Consider the following 21,653-nt stretch of genomic DNA (forward strand, 5'->3'; position numbering starts at 1 on the left):
TGGAGCGTACACACACACACACACACACACAGAGAGAGAGAGAGAGAGAGAGAGAGAGAGAGAGAGAGAGAGAGAGAGAGGGAGAGAGAGAGAGAGAGAGAGAGAGATAGCTATTCAACATCCAACATTCTTCTGTATGGAGTTGGGAGGTGCCTTACAGAAAAACCACATGATTTTCACATGTGGAAAAATCCCATGTGAAACACATAACATTACATGGGCAATAAGTGGAACATAACACATGTGCTTTGCACATGGGAATGTGTGGTTTTGGAACATTTTCAGGTGCTCCACATGTTATAACGTGATAACATGATTACATGTGAGATCATGTTTTTTCACACGTGTACACATGTGGAAAACATGTTATCACATGGGAAATTCATGTTTTTTCTGTATGTACTGAATGATAAAGAAGTATTAACTTGCACACGATACATATCCTTTATAAAGTCTAGAACATCTCCCCACTCTGTATTTTGACAACGGTGTCGTCCCTTACCTCTCAATATCTTTGCCAATAGTTCCTCACTAACAATAGTAACACCTTGCATTAGAAGTGCTGTCAGTAGGAAATGTCTTCACAGCATATGATGTCACTATCCCTTGTGCCATAATACAAGGTGAGCACTCATATAGAGGCCCAATTTCAGAGTTTAACAGAATGATATACTACTATTCAAATGAGTACCATAGAAAACATCAGGCTACACCGTCATAAATCTACAGAATCATAAAAAAACAGGCAGCAACATTCACCAGCTAACTACTCTAGCTTCAGGGTGAGTGAGTGTAGGCAAATCATTGTGGTTATCAGGTGGGCACCCTCCTTCACCCATGTTTCGCTGAATTAGGCCCATGACACCTCACCTCACCTGAACAGTGTATTCCAGCGTCCCAGAAACAGAAACACCCGCCTGTTTGCCTAGACTCAGCAGAGCCAAGTCCACTACACTGCTGTCACCGGCACCTTGTTGCCAACAACACTGCTTTACAGTACACACACCATCAATATTCCTTTCTATTCAGAACATTAAGTTACACACTACACTGCACCTTAAGTCACACACGATAAAAAGTTACACCCCTTCACCCGGCCAACTCCGCAGTACACAGATCCACATTGTATCTGCTGAGGCTAAGCTAAGTCTGACTGGCCCTGCTGGCTTGACTGGCGTGTTTTTCTCATTAAATCACGATTACCCAGAAGCCCTATTTGCTTTTAGTATGATATGTATGATAACTCAATCTGAGTTTTTTTACCTTAAGTAAAACTTGTTTAACAAATCTCTATCCATTATACCTTATCAAAAGCCTGATTAAACTAAACACGTCTCTATTCAACATAATAGCTGGCTAATTAAACTAAATAAATCACTGCAATCATGTGAATATAACTATTTATGCCAACGTATGCAGGTTTTATTAAATTGTGGGCACATGTCAGTTTGGCACAAGCTTTGAATAATGCACACAAATTATGAAAATGTGAGCACAAAATAGTGCAAGTGAGGGCATGAATTAACCAAAACGAGGGAACGATATGCATATTGTGCACTCAACTTAATCAATACAAGAGCTGGAGGTCTATCTCATGGACACGTAACGCCATCTTGTGCCCTCGACTTGTTAAATATGATTTTCTCCTGCAGCCACTCCACGGCTCCATGCTACTGTATTCCATTCTTCATGCTTTCCTTAACACCGCTACCCTCCTCTCCTCTCAGTCAGCAGACTCACCTGTCAGAGACGCTCCCCTCCTCTTCATTGGATCTGAGCTCTCCACCTGCAACAACAGGGCACGGCATCATCAGTAGGGCTGCAACTAACGATTTTCATTATCGTTCATTTGTTTTTTTCCCATTAATCACTTAATCATTTAGTCTATAAAATGTCAAAAATAATGACAAATGCCCATCACAAGTTACCAGAACCCAAAGTGATGTCTTAAAATGGCCAACAGCCAAAAAAAACCCCCAAGGTATTCATTTTATAATGATATGAAATGGAGAAAAGCAAGCAAATCTTAGCATTTGTGAAGCTGTAATATTATTCTGTGTTCTGTCCCCTGCATACATGGCTCTGCACATTCTGACGGATCGTTAAACAGTCGGACCAAAGTTCAGAGGTGGAAGTAAAGTTCAGAGCCATTTACATGTTAGTCTTGGTGAACAAGGTGTTGCGCTACAGTGTGTGTGTGTGTGTGTGTGTGTGTGTGTGTGTGTCCTGGCCTCATTCTCCTTGTTCTCTCTGGAGCTTGGTCCCGCTCTGGTCTTCAGGCCTTTCGGTCGGATGTGGCTGGCAGCGTTGGCCACAAACGCACTGCTCACATCCCACTCCGGCTCCTAAACCAGGAAGTAACACAAAACACTTTAAATTACAAAAGACTCACAAAATGAGAAATGAAAAAATCACCACCTACTCCTACTCATGGGTTACTTTTACTGTTGAGTCATCTTAAAGCCTTAGTTATGTTTTGGAGGACAGAATCATCTTTGTCTTTGACTTCAATCAGCATATTCCTGGTGGGTCACTTTTATGCAGAGTGACTTGCAGTGAGTGAGCAGTGTCTTTTCATGGACACTTCAACAGGACACGTGGCTGCACCTGTACACCAGCCTCGCCTCCACCTACCTCCTCCGAGGTCCTGTGGGGCGGCGGGCGGTTGCTCTTGTTCCCTGTGGTCACCAGAGCAGGGGCCGAGTCAGGGGTCTGTTTGTTTCTGGGACGAACCACTGTCCTCGCCTCCTCCTCTTTACCTTCCTCCTCGCTGTCGCTCTCCGACACTGCTCCACCCTCCTCCTCTTCCCCCTGTTGAAGGTAAAAGCACAGCTTGTTACAATGCATGACAGCATGAGGTCACATATTCTAGCTAGCGTTCAGGAAGTCCTAATCTAACACAAGAGCGAAAAAGAAATGTGAAGAATATTGTTCCAGAATGGGATGTTCAGCATTGCATTAAAAACATCACAACCAATCACTGCCAGGATATTTTATTTCATGTGTAGCCCACACTTCTTTTCTATTTTCTTATTACATGCGCTATTATAGCCGTAATAATCAGGAGTGTATTACTGGGAGTATTAGTTTAATGGTGATATAACATGTACAAGACTTTTATAAAGCGATTACCAACACGTGTGCTGTCTGAAAAGTGTTGTACATATATGTTGCATTTAGCAAGGGTTAGGTTAATTTCATCATCTATTAGCATTTAGCTGACCCTCTTTCAGCGACTTACAGTGCATGCAACAGAATAAGCTTTCCTCTTCCTGATCACCAACATTACAAGCAATCAATAGAAAGGAGTGCAAAGGTCAGAGATGTAGAGAGATGTAGTCAAAATTTCCGTGCCATGAATAAAGAACTGAGAGCCAAGGGGAAAAGGCAGATGTTTTTTAAAACCTCATCTCACCTGCTCCGGAGAATCCTCCATCCTCTCCTCTCTCTCCAGTTTCTTTCGTTCTTTCTGTCTCTGAAAGGAAAGCATGGAGATGGTAGCTGTGGGATGGTGTGGAGAGGAATGGACAGGTGAGGTAACAGGTGTGGAAACAGGTGTGGAGACAGATGTGGCAACAGGTGTGGAGACAGATGTGGCAACAGGTGTGGAGACAGGAGTGGAGACAGATGTGGAAACAGGTGTGGGGACAGATGTGGAGACAGGTGGAGACAGATATGGAGACAGATGTGGAAATAGGTGTGGAGACAGATGTGGAGACAGATGTGGAGACAGATGTGGAAACAGGTGTGGAGACAGGTGGAGACAGATGTGGAGACAGATGTGGAGACAGATGTGGAGACAGATGTGGAAACAGGTGTGGAGACAGATGTGGAGACAGATGTGGAGACAGATGTGGAGACAGATGTGGAGACAGATGTGGAGATAGATGTGGAGATAGATGTGGAGATAGATGTGGAAATAGGTGTGGAGACAGGTGGAGACAGATGTGGAGACAGATGTGGAGACAGATGTGGAGACAGATGTGGAGACAGATATGGAAACAGGTGTGGAGACAGGTGGAGACAGATGTGGAGACAGATGTGGAGACAGATGTGGAGATAGATGTGGAAATAGGTGTGGAGACAGGTGGAGACAGATGTGGAGACAGATGTGGAAACAGGTGCGGAAACAGGTTTGGTGGCAGTTGGGTTAACAGGTGTGGTACAGGTGTGGAGAGGTGAGTCAGCAGAATGCACAATGACCCATGGAAAATGTGAGTTGCAACATGGGGAACATATTTGTTTGCATCCATATCAATTTACATTTGCATTTTGAGCATTGAGCTGACGTTCTTTTCCAGAGCAATGTACAACGGAAGCAAAGCGGCTTAAAGGATAAGGCCGGTGTTTTTTAATGCATTGCTTACCGTCAACAAATCCTATGAAAATAACAAAATCAACAATGCGTTTGCTCTACTCCCGTTACTTTTCGACTTCCCACGTACCGTTTTTAGCCGTCAACCCGGAAGTCAATGGCTCCAATTGTAAGCTAAAAACCTTTAAATACAGCTCACAAAGACATAGTTTACATTTTAAAAATCGTTAACTGTTACCACAAAAAGTCAGGCTATTGTAGTTATTACCAAATCAAATTCAAACGGGAACAAATTCTTCATTACGCCGGGGACTATTTTCGGTGCTACGGAACTACTTTCCTGAGATCACAAAGTGTTTACAGCTGGCTTATTAAGTTGTTTGAGGAAAAAGTCGGCCGGCCCGGTGCATCGTGATGATGAAATATGTTGCCCAGAGCAGCAGCATGGCTCTTTGACGTGTTTTTAATCGTTTTTTTAATGCAATGGAGTTCTATGGCTGCTGAGACATGAGGCTTTATTGGACACCGGCTACATGGACGAGATTTGCTGGCAAAACAAAATCATTGCTGATTTTGTTATTTTCATAGGATTTGTTGACGGTAAGCAATGCATTAAAAAACACCGGCCTTATCCTTTAAATTAGAAGAAACCAATAGCGATGTTGGTGATGTAGGGATTTAATCTCACTCTACTATACTGTTGCATTCACTGTAGTTTGCTCTGGATAAGAGCATCAGCTGAATCCCAAAAATGTAGATGTGGAATGATAAAGTCGGCATTCAGTCGACATTTCTGACTGCATACCTTTCTCAAAATAAACAAGATAGAACCAAGTACTAGATGGAGACTTGAAGGACAGGCAATGTCTCGCTGATAAAAGTGAGATACACTATACACTCACACACACTCCACCCATCGCAAAGCAAACTACATTTTGGAGCCTTTTTGACCCAGGAATGACTGGATCTGCAGCCCTGCAGGACTGAGGTTTCACAGGAGACTCACTTTCCTCTTGGCTCTCCTCCTTTCTGCTCTCCGTCTTGTTCGCTCCTCATCACTCAAACCCTCCTCCCCGCTCAGCATGTCCTGCTCAATACAGTCACACACACACACACACACACACACACACACACACACACAATCCAGACAACTGTAGACAACTGATAGAAGGCTTTACAGGCTTTAAAATAAAGACTAACACTGGCATGATTTTTTTTTCCATAAGAGCTACAGTTTTGTTTCTATAACTGAGAATAAATTAATCTACAGTTATACACTGTTTAGACAGTAATCTAGAGTTACATTTCTATATTTCTACAGTAATCTACAGGCATGATAATATGTTTCTACAGTAATCCACAGTTCTGTTTCTATAGGTAACAGTATTCTAGTTATTTTTATGATTAAAAATACTGTAATCTACAGTTATGTTATGTGTTTAGGTAATAATCTACAGTTATTTTCCCATGGCTGGAAATACAGTAGTGTACAGTGTTGTTTCTATAACTGAGTAAACAGTGGTCTATGGTTACGTTTCTATGTTTCTGTAACTAAGCACACAGTGATCTATGGTTACGTTTCTATGTTTCTTTGATTGAGTACACAGTGAATTATGGTTATGTTTCTATGTTTCTATAATTGAGTACACAGTGATCTATGGTTACGTTTCTATGTTTCTATAATTGAGTACACAGTGATCTATGGTTATGCTTCTATGTTTCTATAACTGAGTAAACAGTGATCTATGGTTATGTTTCTATGTTTCTATAACTGAGTAAACAGTGATCTATGGTTATGCTTCTATGTTTCTATAACTGAGTAAACAGTGATCTATGGTTACGTTTCTATGTTTCTATAACTGAGTAAACAGTGATCTATGGTTACGTTTCTATGTTTCTATAACTGAGTAAACAGTGATCTATGGTTACGTTTCTATGTTTCTATAATTGAGTAAACAGTGATCTATGGTTACGTTTCTATGTTTCTATAACTGAGTAAACAGTGATCTATGGTTACGTTTCTATGTTTCTATAACTGAGTAAACAGTGATCTATGGTTACGTTTCTATGTTTCTATAATTGAGTAAACAGTGATCTATGGTTACGTTTCTATGTTTCTATAACTGAGTAAACAGTGATCTATGGTTACGTTTCTATGTTTCTATAACTGAGTAAACAGTGATCTATGGTTACGTTTCTATGTTTCTATAACTGAGTAAACAGTGATCTATGGTTACGTTTCTATGTTTCTATAACTGAGTAAACAGTGATCTATGGTTACGTTTCTATGTTTCTATAACTGAGTAAACAGTGATCTATGGTTACGTTTCTATGTTTCTATAACTGAGTAAACAGTGATCTATGGTTACATTTCTGTGTTTCTATAGTAATTTACAGTTAAGTTTCTTTGCCCTGTGTGTATCTACCTGTGAAATGCAGTTGTCTTTTCCTCTGCCTGTCTGGCCAGGAGCCTCGCCCCGGACCTCCATCTCCTCCTCACCTGGGCCATCTAGACACACACACACACACACACACACACACACACACACACATACATTTAACAGGCATATTATACATACTGCATTGCATTTGGATTTTCCTGTAATGCCATTAGAGCGATAAGACACTACATGGAAAGATACACCTCTCTTATATCTGCTGACAGTTTCTCTGACAATTTGAATGCACCGTGATTACAAATGAAAAATGAAAGTGTTTGTGTTTGTCCGCTCAGCTCCCTCACAGGTTCGTACAGGTCTACACACATTAACATTTTAGACATTTATCTGGCGCCGTCATCCAGAGTGACTGAAAATGAGCGAGCAAGTAGGAGTGTTGTAATGTCTGGCTCAAGGAGTCTTGGACAGGACGTCCGACGGCTGATGCAAACAACGCTGGCTCTTTGCGGAAATCAAACCTGTGATCTTTTCGGTTGCAGGACAGCCTACCTAACCACTGGGCCTCCGGATCCCTGCCACCCACATTCCTAGAGTCTGGCATACTTTGACGTGTGGCAGGCTGATACACATGAAAGCTGGTTTCAGTTCCCAAAACTGGGCTTGTAAACAAAAGTCAGTTGGACTCACAAGTAACTCGTTTATTGGACAGTTTTGGAGAGTTTTGGTGATCTGTCATGCTGCGAAATTAGAGATTTTGGTTGGTGGGTCAAAACCAGTCCAGTTCTGAGTCAAACCGAATCTGATTCAAGTCCCTATAACTTTAGCTAAACATGCATGGACTTGTGTCTTTGCTGTAATTTCCCTTCTCTGGTGTTCATACCAAAAGATCACATGAAGAAATAGCTGAATATGAGCATTAGGGATGGGACAATATGCTTATTTCACGATACGATTCCATACTCGATATGGAGTTCACGATTTGACGTAACAAATTAAAGTTCAGTGACAACAAAGTCTGACTGAGATTTATGTTTATTTCTGAGCCACAAATCTTTCTAGCGATGGCATTGGCTCACTAGAATGTAAACAACAATTTAAAAATGTCATTACAAAGTGACAATAATATAATTTGGATGGAGAGCTTGTGAAACTGTGATGGTCAAGAGTCTCATTTGTGATTACTACAGCAGAATAAAATGGAGCTAATATCACAATTCATTTTTCTGCCCCACGATACCTATTGTCACAATTTCTTATTGCGATATATTGAATTTTCCCATCCCTAATGAGCATCAGTCCAGACTGCGGTTTGCCCTCGGTTTATTTTGTTCTGCTGAGGAACTGCTGGCTATCAGATGTCAACATCCGTCTCCTTATACCCATGAACCCTTGCATTTTGGGGTCATTTCCTGTATTTTGGTTCAGCTTACATTCACGCTCCCAATGAACCGCACCACATTTTCAGGCGTCTCTGTGCCGTTATTCGGTGCCACCTGAATTTGAATGGCATTGTTCTCAGCTGGCCAAAAAAAATGTGAACTAAATGAGGAAATGATCCAGATTTCAGAGCAGCACACTTTATTGAGACAAAAATCTCAGGTGTGCTTAGTTATTAATTGCTTGGAAATTAAGGGTTTCATTCCAAAACGCGGTATCCATTTGTGAAATGTATTCATCAGTACTTCAAAAACACAGATGATTCTATCCTCAGGGACAAAACAGTTTTAACATGACTCATAACTAGAAAATCCAGCAATAATGCCAGCAATAATTTTAGAGTATAATTTAGAGTACACATAATTTTTTTCAAATGGTTGATATCCCATTTTAGAATGAAACTTCTAAGACGTCGCCTAAAGCCTTACATGCATTTTGTGATTCTCATCCCTCTCATCATAGCTTTGTGTGTGCGTGTGTGTGTGTGTGTGTGTGTGTGTGTGTGTGTGTGTGTGTGCGGTGACTCCCAATGCCTGTCTCGCACATTATTATCCATGCAAAATGATACAGATAATCCCGTGGCAGCTTGTGACTGGATGATGCAAATAGAGGGAGAGAGTGGGTGTGAGCTAACGATTCAGGCAGCAGGGCATCCACCTTCAACAAAACATTTGTTATTTACTTTTCTGTCATCCATTATCATCACAAAAATATTTGTCAGATCTACAGAAGGCTTTCAGGTGATGTAACCCGCCAGAGAGTCACTGTGAACAGCTGATTGACTAATTTATGTTCGTTTTTACATGATAACATTTCAATCAGTTTGCAAAACTAAGCCACTGGCCAAAAACAATAATTCCCCCCTTTGAGATTAACAGTGCATCAAAAATAGCAACTGAGTTGAATATTAATGAGGTAAATGTAATAATTCTGTTTAATGAGTTGTACAGGTTTCAGCCACGCAATCTGATTGGACAGAGATGTGTTATAGCCGTGCTGATAATTCCCATAATGCACGGCAAGCCATGGTTTATTGGTTGCTATGCCAGCTCTTGGTAAACATTGAGCTAGTTGACAATCTTTCCTTATTAAAGTGAAAGCTTTTCACACTTGTTGTGAACCGTTGCATAGGGTATTACAACAGTTAACAGCACATACAGTATACGATCACACATACACACACACACACACACACACACACACACACACACACACAAATAAGACTCAAGGTTGAGGGGGGGGTCCTCCTCCCTTCCCCACACACAGGGTCACCACGCCAGAAATATCGCCGAGCCTCAGGACAGGAATAGAGCTCAGGTAGCCGGAAGCATTCCAGAAATATTCCAGAGAGGAACATTTCTCTCTCTCTCTCTCTCTCTCTCTCTCTCTCTCTGCCCCTCTCTCTCTCTGTCTTATTCATTTTAACCTTTATTTAACCAGGTTAGCCCCACTGAGATTAAGAATCTTTTTCCAATGATGACCTGGCCAAAAAAGCAGCATCAAGAACAGACCGAGAACACACAGCAGAGCACAAAGTGAGCATGCAGCCAGAAAGTGAAAGGAGCAAGTTCATTTCATTAAACAAGAAACTTCATCAGCACTTTATACTCACCAAGAAAAAACAGCTTTTCCATTTCTCTCTTATTAAATTCACCACTTGTGTCCAGGAGAACAGTCAACACACATCCACCACACACACACACACACACACACACACACACACACACACAGAAGTACACTCACACAGTGTTGATTTCATTGATAGAAAGTATCAAGTGTCATCAGCCCTTTTTTTACAGGAAGGCTACTGGGTGAAATGTGACACCATGACATCGAAACAACAATGACTGAAATAATTTAACATTTCCACGTATTGAAAAAGGACAAAATTAAAATCTCTCAAGAGGCTTCGCCCGAAAACTCACTTGGGACTTGAGTGTTTCAACCAGCCAACTCTATTGTATACAGAAAACAGTAAACTCCCAAATGATGGCTGGTTAGCTGCCAAAGTAGCTGGTTGAGTCGACACACTTCAACCAAAACACAGCTCATTTACCAGCATTTGGCTGGTGGTCATTTTCACTGAACTAATGACCATTCTCTTTGCTAAAGCTGATGATTTACCTTCAACTATATTTTTGGTTTCCCTTTAAACTACTGAGTGTTCAGTATGTGAAATGATCAGAATTGAATGCCTCCTATCTCCTGAAGTCATTGCAATATACATAATGCACATTTGTAACGGGAATTTGCTTTATAATATAACTTTAAGGAGTTAAATATCAGGACCGCCTTCTCTTTCCATGAACTTTCCATGAACTAGACTGACGAGGCGAATCCGGGTGAAAGCTATACGACCCCTTATAACCTAATCTACTTCAGTCATGAAGGGGAGATGGAGCTGTGGGAAAATGCAGATTAAGGAGTGAGACACGGATCGCACTAAACTCTGTGAAACTCAATATTGGGAAGGAGTTCCCGAGGTTTTGTACACTCAGCGTATTCGAGAGAGAGAGGTGGAAGCAGAAAGAAAATCCTTCCCTCCTCTCTCTTTCCGTCCTCCCAGCTGCGTTCTTCACCTGTGTGTCCTCAACCAAAAGGCCAGGAGGAAGGAGGGAGGACAGCCTGATAGGATATCTGCACAACACAAGCCTCATTCTCACACACACACACACACACACACACACCTGGCCTGGGAAAACATTTAATACCGACACAGGTGGGTGAAACGTGCAGCACAGCCAGGTAAACTGTGGCATCAGCAGGTTGTAGACGGGCTTCGATGGTGTTTGACACAGGCGGAGAAAACAAAACACAACATGCAAAATGCCATGAGTGATTTAAATAATGGCAATACTAGCCAGGCTTCCTGGTTGAGGTCAACTTCTGCCTGTCTTCTTCTCTGTCTGCCATGAAGACGTCTCTGTCTCTGCTCTATTTTATCTCTTTTTTCCTTTCTCTTGCTCAAGTTTTCTCTGTTTTTTTGTCTTTTTTTTCCCCCTTTCTAGCTTTCCTCTTTTTCCAGGCAAGTCAAGTTGATGATGAAGACATGAAAGTGACAGAATGCATGAAGGAAGACATAGTGGGAATAGTATATCTATTTTCAAAAAGTCAAATGCAAATGAACAGACTACACAAACGCTCGAAGGTTCATTTTGGAACAATAGGACAGCAAGTTAACAACCACTCTTTAAAATTCCCATATTCTCCACTTTCCAGAGTTTTATTTTGTGTCTTGAGGTCCATTCAAAGCTGTGTGTGTGGTGTCATGTACCAAAAACACTCTCAATCCATTTTGACACGTTCATTTTCCAGCATCTCTCTGAGCCTTACCAAGAACAGGCTGTTTCTGTCGCCGTGTCTTTAAGGCTCATTAATATTAACGACCCCTCTGTTCTGATTGGCTGACCGTTTCAAGAGTGAAATGTGAGACACCGCGGCCCGGCGGCTACAGGTAGGGAAAACTCTCCGGTAATAAACGACGACGACCGCTCAACCGCTTTGAAAAAAACACTTTGTTAGTCTATTATTTCTTACAAAAATGCTAATGAGCAAACCTTTGTGACGCCACAAAGTTACGGAAGTCCAAACGGCTCGTTTAGAGGCTCGCTTTTCTAATATGGATTGTGTGGATTTAGTTGGCGACCGTGCGTTTTGATACTTTCACCATGTTTAGATAGACCATCCAACTCCTTTATCATCACAGAGGCAAGGGGAATCCTGTTTTACACCATATGGGACCTTTAAAAATATAAGAGCAACAGTTGATGTATAAAGTAATTGAGCTTCCTTTTAATTTAATTTTGCTAAACAGAACGACCACCGCCTACGATTCATAACAGAGGTTGGGCCACTTGATTAGTGAGCTAATGCCTGATTCATGAAACTTTCTCACCACACAACAATGAGCACTGATTACATTATAGACTGATAATGCAGAAGCAGCTCTTGATTGAAGACCATGTGCAAACAACCAGCCATTTACATACGACACGCCCACATTTATGAGCTATTTGGCGACTCTTGCCCTATCAAAAGGAAATTTGCATTCACCCGAGCACCAGAATGGAGCTGCAAGAATCTAAAAGTGTAAAAAAACAATTTCTCCGATGCAGAGATTGACGTTTTGTTTTAGTCGGTGTGGCCCACTTTGTCACAAATTCAAAAAATAAAGTCTGAAGTCATGTTAAAAGAGCTGTGCAGAAAATAAAGTTTTTGAGATGACAGACAATGAAGTGAAATTTAATTACTGCAACACAAAGCGCTGCCTCAAACACAGGGCAGAAAGAAGCAACTGCCTTCAGAACAGGCTGGAGGGAATCGTACATTCTCCCTCCCTCAGAAGAGTTTGTCTTATTTCACAGCGATACCAGAAGCAGTCAGTGTTAGGGATCGAGTTCCCAGGTCTGCAGTTCGGCCAGGCAGCAGGCTGGACGACGACTGCATTTCATGAAATTTGCCAAAGGAAAAGCTCTCTTGAGATCTTGAGTGAAGGAGAACGACCGGAAAAGCCCGTGGAGCGATGGCGTTTCTCGAACTAAAAAAGCGAAGCTGTCCTCAGTATATCCTCCCTTGACCTGCTGACAAGGTCTCCGCTATCAGCCAGCTGCAGCCAGGAAGCTCTATGAAACTCACTGTTCTCGAGGGATGAAATCTCTAGCCTTGAGGGCACTTGAGCTGTAAATTGCCAGCCAAAAAGTCTCTGGCGTGTGACCGCGTCTTTACCTTAACTGTTAAGTCTTAATCAATCCTGCTGCCATCAAAAGCCAAAGAAGACCATGAGTGTCCTTAAACAAAAGCACAAATTGTTCGATCTCAAACAGTCTGCTCCTTTGCATTTGACATGCATGTGGGGAAAGTGAATGAGTAACAACTACAGTCGGGTTTTTCTTAATGTCGGCAGCATCTTTGTTGCTAAGTGCTCATTGCTGTGGTGTCTCTGCACTGCACTTGACAGGGATCGGTGTTTCAATTCCTCTGAAAGTCCCAGTGTAGAATATCAAGCATTTCCATTAGACCTGACCAATCACAACCTTTGAATGCATCATGTGACCAAATAGAAAGTTAAGATAGAGCTGCAGCAGACAAACTTTAGTAGTGACAAGCAAAATGGACACGAGCGGATCGGCCCGACGTTAGAGAGGAGAATCCTAATAACGTTGTTTTAGTTCCTAACAGCGGATCATAATCTGTCATCTGGAGACACTTTGGTTTTAAACCAGATCACAACAAACAAGTACAGATTCTGAGTCAAGTTTGCCTTCAGGTTATAGCTGCAGCCCAAAGTAAATAGTAGTAATTATTTATTATTTTAATTTTGTAAATTAGGATCACGATAAAAGTAACAGTAAGAGTGAAAACAAAACTTTCTAGCTGCTGCTACTTTGAGGAATACTGCACTGGGAAGTGAAAAGTGAAAATATATGTTAAGGTGCAGAAGTGCAATAAAATAATTCTGTTTCCTGAAGCCAAGACAAATAATCAGGATTATAATTTTTTCCATTACTGTGCAGCCCTACTGGTTGTTTAGAACAACAAAAGCAAAAGCTTTCATGAACTGAGTATAGGCTGAAACACTACTGTGTTATATCAATCACCAATAGAGAGTAGCAAAACAGACATTTATTCATATGAAAATGTTGCAGATTATCACTTTAAGCGAGGCACTCAACCTCTAATCGCTCCAGTGGAGCTGCTCAGCGGCCAACAGCAGAGGACTGTGGTTGAACTGGGCAGCTCCCAGTGGGCGAACATGTGCGACCGTATGAGTGAGCAGCAGGCCGGGGCTGAAAAACAGCAAGCATGTTCAGCAAATCTTCCCTGGATAAATGAAGGATAAAACGTTGCTGGACTGAGTGTCTGGTCTCAAGGCCAACATTCTTTTCCCTCGAACACAAGATGTTGACAGATGAAAGTGGAGGGGAGGGAGCTCCGTCCAGGAATAGACCGTCTGACAGAAACTTTTGGAATGAGCAGAAACTGAATCTGTTTGGCATTAGGGCCACGCCGCCGCCGCCTCCCTCGAGTCGCAGCGGGACCGAACGGAGGCAGAAAGGAGGAGCAGCCGGGGAGGGAAGGGGAGCAGGATGTTTGTGAGGGAATAGGATGCTTGTTTAAGACACTCGGAGACTTGCTCCTGCTAGTGCGAGGTGCTATACAAGCAAGATCCAAAATGACCAACATCTGTCTTTGCCTTGCTCAGTCTTAATAAACACACAGCAGAGTAACGCCTGGGTAAGCCATGTGGTAATCTTCTGCAGGACTGGGCTGGTGAGCTCACTGCTACAGTACTGTCAACACGTAATGACTGGCTGATTAAAGGGATGCAGAGTTTTTGGGAGATCGATCCGTTGTTAGCTTACCTGTTAAGTGATGACAACATAGACACCAAAATCATCCAAGTGTCCCCAGTAGATCGTTGGCTCCGGTGCTTCATGCTAACACTTTAGCATACACTATCCAAAGTAAGAAGACTGACTTGTTTAGTAATAAACCGTTATTAGTGTTTTTTATTAGATGGCCTATAAATTTTAAAAAACATATTAGCATTAACTCAATATAGCTGATGTAGCCAGGTTTATTTTTTGTATTTGTATTTGAGTATTTCAGATGAGCAACCACATATTCATCCGCTGTGCAGTGATTTTTATCTGCACACAGTCTCTTACCGCTCACCAGCTTCACTTCCTATAGAAACAGGGAAAGTAGTCCTGGATAGTCCAAAACAGTCTGTCATTTTTATATCATATTTTGTGTAAATTTTACCAATCTCCAACACAAAACTGCCAGACATATCATTTAGGATTAATTACCATTTCGCTTTAGAGCTGCTACAAGCTCTCATTTCTCACCTGTGAGATAATGCTAGTCGCCTACTATCACTCAACATAGAGAATGCTAAAGCGTTAGCATGCAGCGCCGAAGCCAGTGATCTACCGGGGACACATGGATGAGTCTGGTGTCTGCATTAATATCACTTAACAGGTAAGCTGAAGAACAGGCTGATCTCCCAAAAACATGGTATTGCTTTAACACCTTCCGGGTAGATGTCATGTCTCAGAATATTTCAAAAGACATACGCAGGCCTGACTGTGTTGAAGGTGAACTGGAGTTTATGACAAAGGTTTGGGAGGAGAGACGGGGCGGCAGCAGCCAAGAGGTTAAAGACGCTGGAAACCAACATGCATGCTAAATTGACTTTCCTGGATAAATAAAGGTAAAAGCTCTTGTTTCGCAATAGCATGTTTTTACACCCAGCTCTCCAAAGCAATCTCTAACCATCCGATCATTTTGTTCCCCGTTTCAGTACAGCGACCGAACAAGAGCTGATTTCACTCTGTTGTGTCACGGCCAAAGATGTTCCACAAGCATTTCACCACTTTTACCACCACACACTGTTCTCATTTTAATTCTGACCAGCCCACAACGGGACACAAGCTCTTCAACGTTAATCTGAAACCAGTTTTTGATTAAAAAAAATTAAAATGTCACTGCTGTCATATGACGACGTCTCTGAAGACTCAACTTTTCAAGAGAAGAAAAAACAGCCTTCTCTGATAAACATGCAATTTGACATAATTCAGTGTGTTTTGAGTGGGTTTCATTAAGCTTAAGTTCATAATATTTACTCAGTGGATGAAAAGCCATGGAAATTTTTACATCAAGTAAGAAAGAGAATAAATGTATTTGCCAGGTTTCCACACGACAGCAGGAATTTATTTTGTATGTAAGCTCACGCATAATTCCCAAAATGTCAACAGCCTTGCTCAATTAAATTGAACATGAATGTAACTGCCATGTACAACAGGTCTATACGGACAATCAATTGGGTTTGACATTGCAGTAAAAAAAAGCTTACTGTGTGTTGTTTTAACTCAACTGGAAGAATGTTGTTTGGCCAAAAATAGTCATGTGAGTTGTAACAAAACAAACCGCGTTTCAGTGTCCGATATGAAAACCACCTGTGGAGTCTCAAGGCCAGAGAGAGGCTGTGTGTTCATTACAGCGATAAAAGTCACAAAACACACAGAGAGAGTGAGGAGGGAGAGAGATGAAGACAGAGTTAGGACACACACACACACACACACACACACACACACACACTTTCCTCCCCCCTCTCAAACACACACACACACACAAACATGCAGACTTCTCTCTCCAAATCAAAGGCACACCAAGGTTATTATCGTAAAATAAAACTAAATGTAAGATGGAAACTAGGTGTTAAAAAGCAGTCAGTAAACTTATATAAAAATAAATATTAGATGTTTTTAGTTGTTTTTTTTTTGTTTATGTGCAGGGTAAAAAAAATAATTTGGGGCTATTTTCCTAAACATTAATTGAAAAAATTCATGTTAATAAATAAAAAAAAACAAATTTATAATTGTATTGTTTGTATTACTCAATACCTGTGGCAAACAAAATACCTGTTAAGAACTTATATCATTATAAAAAAATAAAAAAATACTGGAACTGACACTAAACAAAAACTGAACTAAAACATTGATTTGTAAAAAAAAATTTTTTAAAAAAAAAACAGCTGAAAACTAACTAATAATAAACTGAAACTGAAATACAACTTGAAAACTATATAACAATTAAAACTAATAAAGATCAAAAATTATAAAAACCTTGATGCACACACTAGCTCCATCTCTACCTCGCTCTAAGTTTCTCAACACACACACACACACACGCCTATATTTCTTTCTCTCTCAATGCACACACACACACACACACACACATGCACACACACAAAACCAACTGATTGAACTACTACTGTGATTTGAATTTTATTCATATGCAACAATAGTATGACTATTAAAAAAAGGGTGTGGTTGCCCTGCCCTTTTTCTGATTCTTTCTTTCACACACGCACACACACACACACACACACACACACACACACACATTCCTCTTTCTATGCTCATTACCACTAACTGAATCAGCTCAAGGAAAACGAAACTAAAGGCTAATAAGCGAGCATCTGTGGTACACTGTAATTATCATCTGCCCCTCCTTAGACAGACAGATACACACACACACACACACAGAAACAGAAACAAACACACACATACATGAGTCCACACCCACACATACAGAAACACACACACACATACACACAAAACTCATTTGACTGATGATGTTTTATTGCTCCAGTAGTTTTGTCTAACATGGCTGCTGATTGCTGCTGAGTCGGCATTAACCAGCTATGTCTTCTCTTCATTATAACTGATTGTTCATACATTTAACTTTGTTAAAGAAATACAATGAGTTTTAGGAGATTGGCCCATCAGTGAAGTTGCCTGTTAACATGATGAGAATACAGGCAAAATATCATCCATGTGTCCCCAGTAGATCGTCACACTGCTGAGGCTTATTTTGCGATAATGACCGGCTCTACACAGTTACTTCCATTTGTCATGAAATATTGATTTTAAATGATTTTTTACAAGTTTCCGCCAACAATTAAGTCCAGCAGGATTGTCTGCAGCAACCAAGGAGCAACGTCTTTTTGCCACGGTGCCAAGGTGTCGCTAGTTAATTCGATTACAAATCAACAAAATCTACTGGACTTCTTGACTGCAGAGTGACATGATTAGACGTGAAATAGATGTGAAACAGATGTGAAATGCGTTCAATGGCCAATCAGAATTGAGCATTCAACAAAGCGGTGTAATATGTTGATTGATCGTAATGTGACTAGCGTTATCCAAAGTAAGAAGGTTAAGGTTTTAGCTTTGCACCCTGAATTTCCCCTTAAATTTTCCCTTAAGTAGCTTCAAAGTTGTACAAGCGTACGACAGTGTCACATCCATATCTGCTGTTCCAACGCTTCACTGAAGCTACAGCTGCTTATACTGAGTCAAATATTCAAACACAAGACGCCATTTTTTTATGGCTGCGCCCTTACAGGAAATGGAAAAAATCTAGATGTCTTTTGCATCATTTATACACATTTCTCTGTACCTTAGCCTGACATGTTTGGTATCTTTGGAAACCTTGGGATCTTCAGTAGACTTTAAAGTAAAGTTCTGTGGGATTGAACAAAGCTCGGCAGCACAACATGTGTTTGTAAAGATGGAGCCACCGGTGGGACTGGCAGGGTGGAAGAGGTTTGCTCATGTCCACGCAGTTCCTTCACACCACAGGCTCTAACTGGTGACCACGAACTTTGAAACGCAGATTTTGTGTTGTGGACACAAATAATGTGAAGATACAGAAGAATATCCTCCACCATGAAAGGATTAAGTGACAACAGCACAAATTGGACAGATGATTTTCACCTGTTCGGCATATGAAAAGGTTCGCTAACGGTTCAGTTTAGGCAAGTAAAACAACTTTGGTTAAGGTTAGGGTTACAGTTTTGGTCATGGTTAAATAAGAAAAACTTTCACTTAAGATTAAAACTTCCCTCACAGTAGAAAAGGGGTTGGGAATTGAACCTGTGTCGTCAGAGGTAAACGTCTCCGCCCATCCCCACTATTTCAATGTCAAACTACTTCCTGTTTCTAGTCCTTTCATGTCATCCTTTCATGGTGGTGAAACATATTTCATCGTGCTTATTTCACGAAATTTGTGTGACACCGGGCTGTGTGATGTGACATTTTACTGGGTCTACTGTCAGTAAATAGATATCAAATATAGCAGTTCAGTTTTCGCAGGTTTTAGGCTGTGAAATTACATCTGTCATGTCGTTCCCATTGAAAACTATAATAATATAATAACTATAACTATAAAATTCCAATAGGGACTTAAAGTTTAGGGCTAGTTTTTAAAGTGTGTCTGTGTGACTCAACAGTGACCTCATCCTACTTCTCCTATCTAATGTCTCCCACTGAATCACTGTCATTCTTATGTTAACTTACAGTTTTGCTGAGATATCTGCATGGCATCCTTCTACCATTTATTACTGGATTACAGTAGTTATTTCTCATAAAGGGTCGACCGGAGACTGAAGCCTGCAGTTGTGGTCGAACCAGATTCTGTGCATTCTTGTGGAGTTAGTGCACATTCATTTCCTAGTCAAATGTTTTGGTTTTAACACACAGCCTCTTAACACACACCCTCTGTCCCTCTGCTGGCCCAGTCCCAACATGTGGAAACAAAGAGTGCAACTCCCATGTCACCTGTTGGCGTGTATGTACACTGACCTGTGTGTGTGTGTGTGTGTGTGTGTGTGTGTGTGTGTGTGTGTGTTTGAGTTAGAGAGAGATAGATAGAGAAAAAGGGAGAGGGAGAGAGAGAGAGGAGGAAGTTACTGTGTTCTTAAATTCAATGTAATACAAACTTGTAATCACACTATAATTTTTTCTTAAAATCAAATAAAAGCTGCAACATATATATATATATATACATAAAAACATTTCACATAAGCCTATACTTCTGAATATGTTTAGATATATACTTTCAAATGTATAAAAAAATGCCCTCTGCATAATGTATATACATTTTATATGCATATTTATATGTATATAACATTCATTTGAAATATATTTTAAGTTAAGTAATTCCAGCGTCCAAAATATAAATAATAAAATAATAATAATAAATAAGGAAGGGGGAGAAAAGGAAAAAAGGAAAAAATTAGAGAAATGTTTATTTGCGTATTTGTTTATATAGGCCCTTATTCTTATGTAACTTCTGCTTCTATTTAACTGAGTAAGAATATAATAAACTCAAACTCATATTTAGAATAAATGTCTTCTATATCTATGTTTTGGGGCATTTTTGTATATTTTGAAGCATATCTCTGAACATATTATTAGATGAAATGCATCTTTTCAGTTTGTTTCAATGTTTCTGATGTAACACGGAATGAAAAGTTGCACCGACCGGCTGACAGTTTACTCACCGCCTCCTAAACCCAGCAGCCGGCAAATATCTCTGGTGAACTTCATCAGGTTTTACCGTCCAGCATTATCGATACACACTGTGAATTAATTTATAATCGATATCAGCCTGTAGCCGTCCGTTTCAAGCCTCGCTCGGCGCTGACAGCTCGCCGGTGTGCGTGGATTTCCTCCGCCTCCGGTCCATGTCATGACTTCTGGGCTGATCCTCCTCCGGCTGTCCAGTCACCAGTGTCAAGTTAGCCAGAATAATGTAAAGTGTGACTTCCGGTAATGACTTTCAAAATAAGAGTCATGACAGATAGAATTAAAAGAGGATTTCCGGTCACAACTTTCAATATAAAATCACGAAAAATAGAATTAAAATAAAACTTCCGGTCATAGCTTTCAAAATAAAACCATGACAGCCAGAATTGAAATAGGACTTCTGGTTATAACATTCAAAATAAATCTAGAAAAATTAATCTGAATCTTCAACTTTGTTGTGAAAATATGTTGCAACACTCCTTGAGTGATACAACGAGAAAATAAAGAAAAAATAAGAAAACTGAAGTGAAAATAAATAAAAATATATTTTAGAAGGATTCTGTAAAGGAAAATACCAATGATTTGTCCCCCAAACAGTCCTTTTCACATATTGTCAGATATATGCCAGATATATTGGGCCGAAAGAAATACACAAAGAAAGGTTCAATCACAGAACATTTATCAGACAGCTTGGAAGGATGTTTACCGTTTTAAAAAAGTTGATTTTAGCAGTGGCACAATGTATGATTGACAGCTGTACATTCAGTAGCCTACATAGTAAGCGCAGAGCATTTCACTGGTGGTTGCTTCTGGATTCCTTCACAGTTTTGTTTTTCTTGATAATAGACACCTTTTTAAGTTTTATTGTATGTTTTTTTTACATTTAAGTTAGGCAATAGGCTATTATTTTTTTAGCCTTGAATGTAGCCATCCTCAAGGCACTTTTCATCAGGAAATAGCCTGTACCATGCATCATAACAGAATGTAATCCTTTCAGAATCAATTTTACAGCTTAAGATTCAGACCCCACTAATGATGTAATGACTCCACTGAGTGTTTTTTTTTTTTTTTTTTTTGATGTTATGTACACTCAAATAATTCAGATTTTTCTTCAACAGTGACAGATTTTATGGTTTTATTTTGAAGGCAGAATAGCCTAACTTCCAGTATTTTTCCCTTTACAAAAAAACATAATAAAATGCATACTATTCTAGTACAATAGTACAATAAGGCCACTATAAACGCACCATTTAGTGCCACTGATACACTATAAATCCCTATGGGAATCTTATAGGAGATAAAATACCACAGGATATAATAAAGTCACTACTGACAGACACTCCATTAAGTCCCACAGGAACATGATACAGATATTATAGTGATTTTTTGCTATGTTGGAATGCGGTAAACGCGGTACGAGATATAATTCCTGTACAAGGCTCCCTTTCATGAAATGTTACACATCGACAAAGGCAAAAAAAAAAAAAAAAGTGTGGTTTTGTTTCACCACACTATTGATGATAACTATAGTTTTGTTTTTAATCTCGTGGGACTGGCTGAGATATGAGAAACATGCCGAGAACAACAGACTGTGAGCCTCTGGCATTTCCTTGGAAGTCGACC

The 21,653-nt window shown here is 40.3% G+C and overlaps 1 protein-coding gene across 2 annotated transcripts in view; it reads right to left on the minus strand.

The window, feature by feature from the left end:
* LOC139911381 (uncharacterized) overlaps nucleotides 1-20,189 on the minus strand; it is a 29,902-nt gene extending 9,713 nt beyond the window's left edge. The window contains exons 1-6 of one of the 2 annotated variants that reach the window (XM_078282726.1): nucleotides 20,006-20,189; nucleotides 6,742-6,824; nucleotides 5,322-5,402; nucleotides 3,416-3,475; nucleotides 2,635-2,811; nucleotides 1,741-2,345 (exon numbers count right to left, since the gene is read on the minus strand). In XM_078282726.1, coding sequence (XP_078138852.1) covers nucleotides 1,741-1,768 — 28 coding nt within the window. In that variant the 5' untranslated portion in view covers nucleotides 1,769-2,345; nucleotides 2,635-2,811; nucleotides 3,416-3,475; ... (1 more) ...; nucleotides 6,742-6,824; nucleotides 20,006-20,189. Of the gene's footprint in view, nucleotides 1-1,740; nucleotides 2,346-2,634; nucleotides 2,812-3,415; nucleotides 3,476-5,321; nucleotides 5,406-6,741; nucleotides 6,825-20,005 lie in introns of both variants that reach the window. The other variant, XM_078282727.1, reaches the window with a different exon arrangement.
* Nucleotides 20,190-21,653: the final 1,464 nt, after the last annotated feature.

The sequence above is a fragment of the Centroberyx gerrardi genome, chromosome 3 (assembly GCF_048128805.1).
Source record: "Centroberyx gerrardi isolate f3 chromosome 3, fCenGer3.hap1.cur.20231027, whole genome shotgun sequence".
NCBI classification, from domain to species: Eukaryota; Metazoa; Chordata; class Actinopteri; order Beryciformes; family Berycidae; genus Centroberyx; species Centroberyx gerrardi.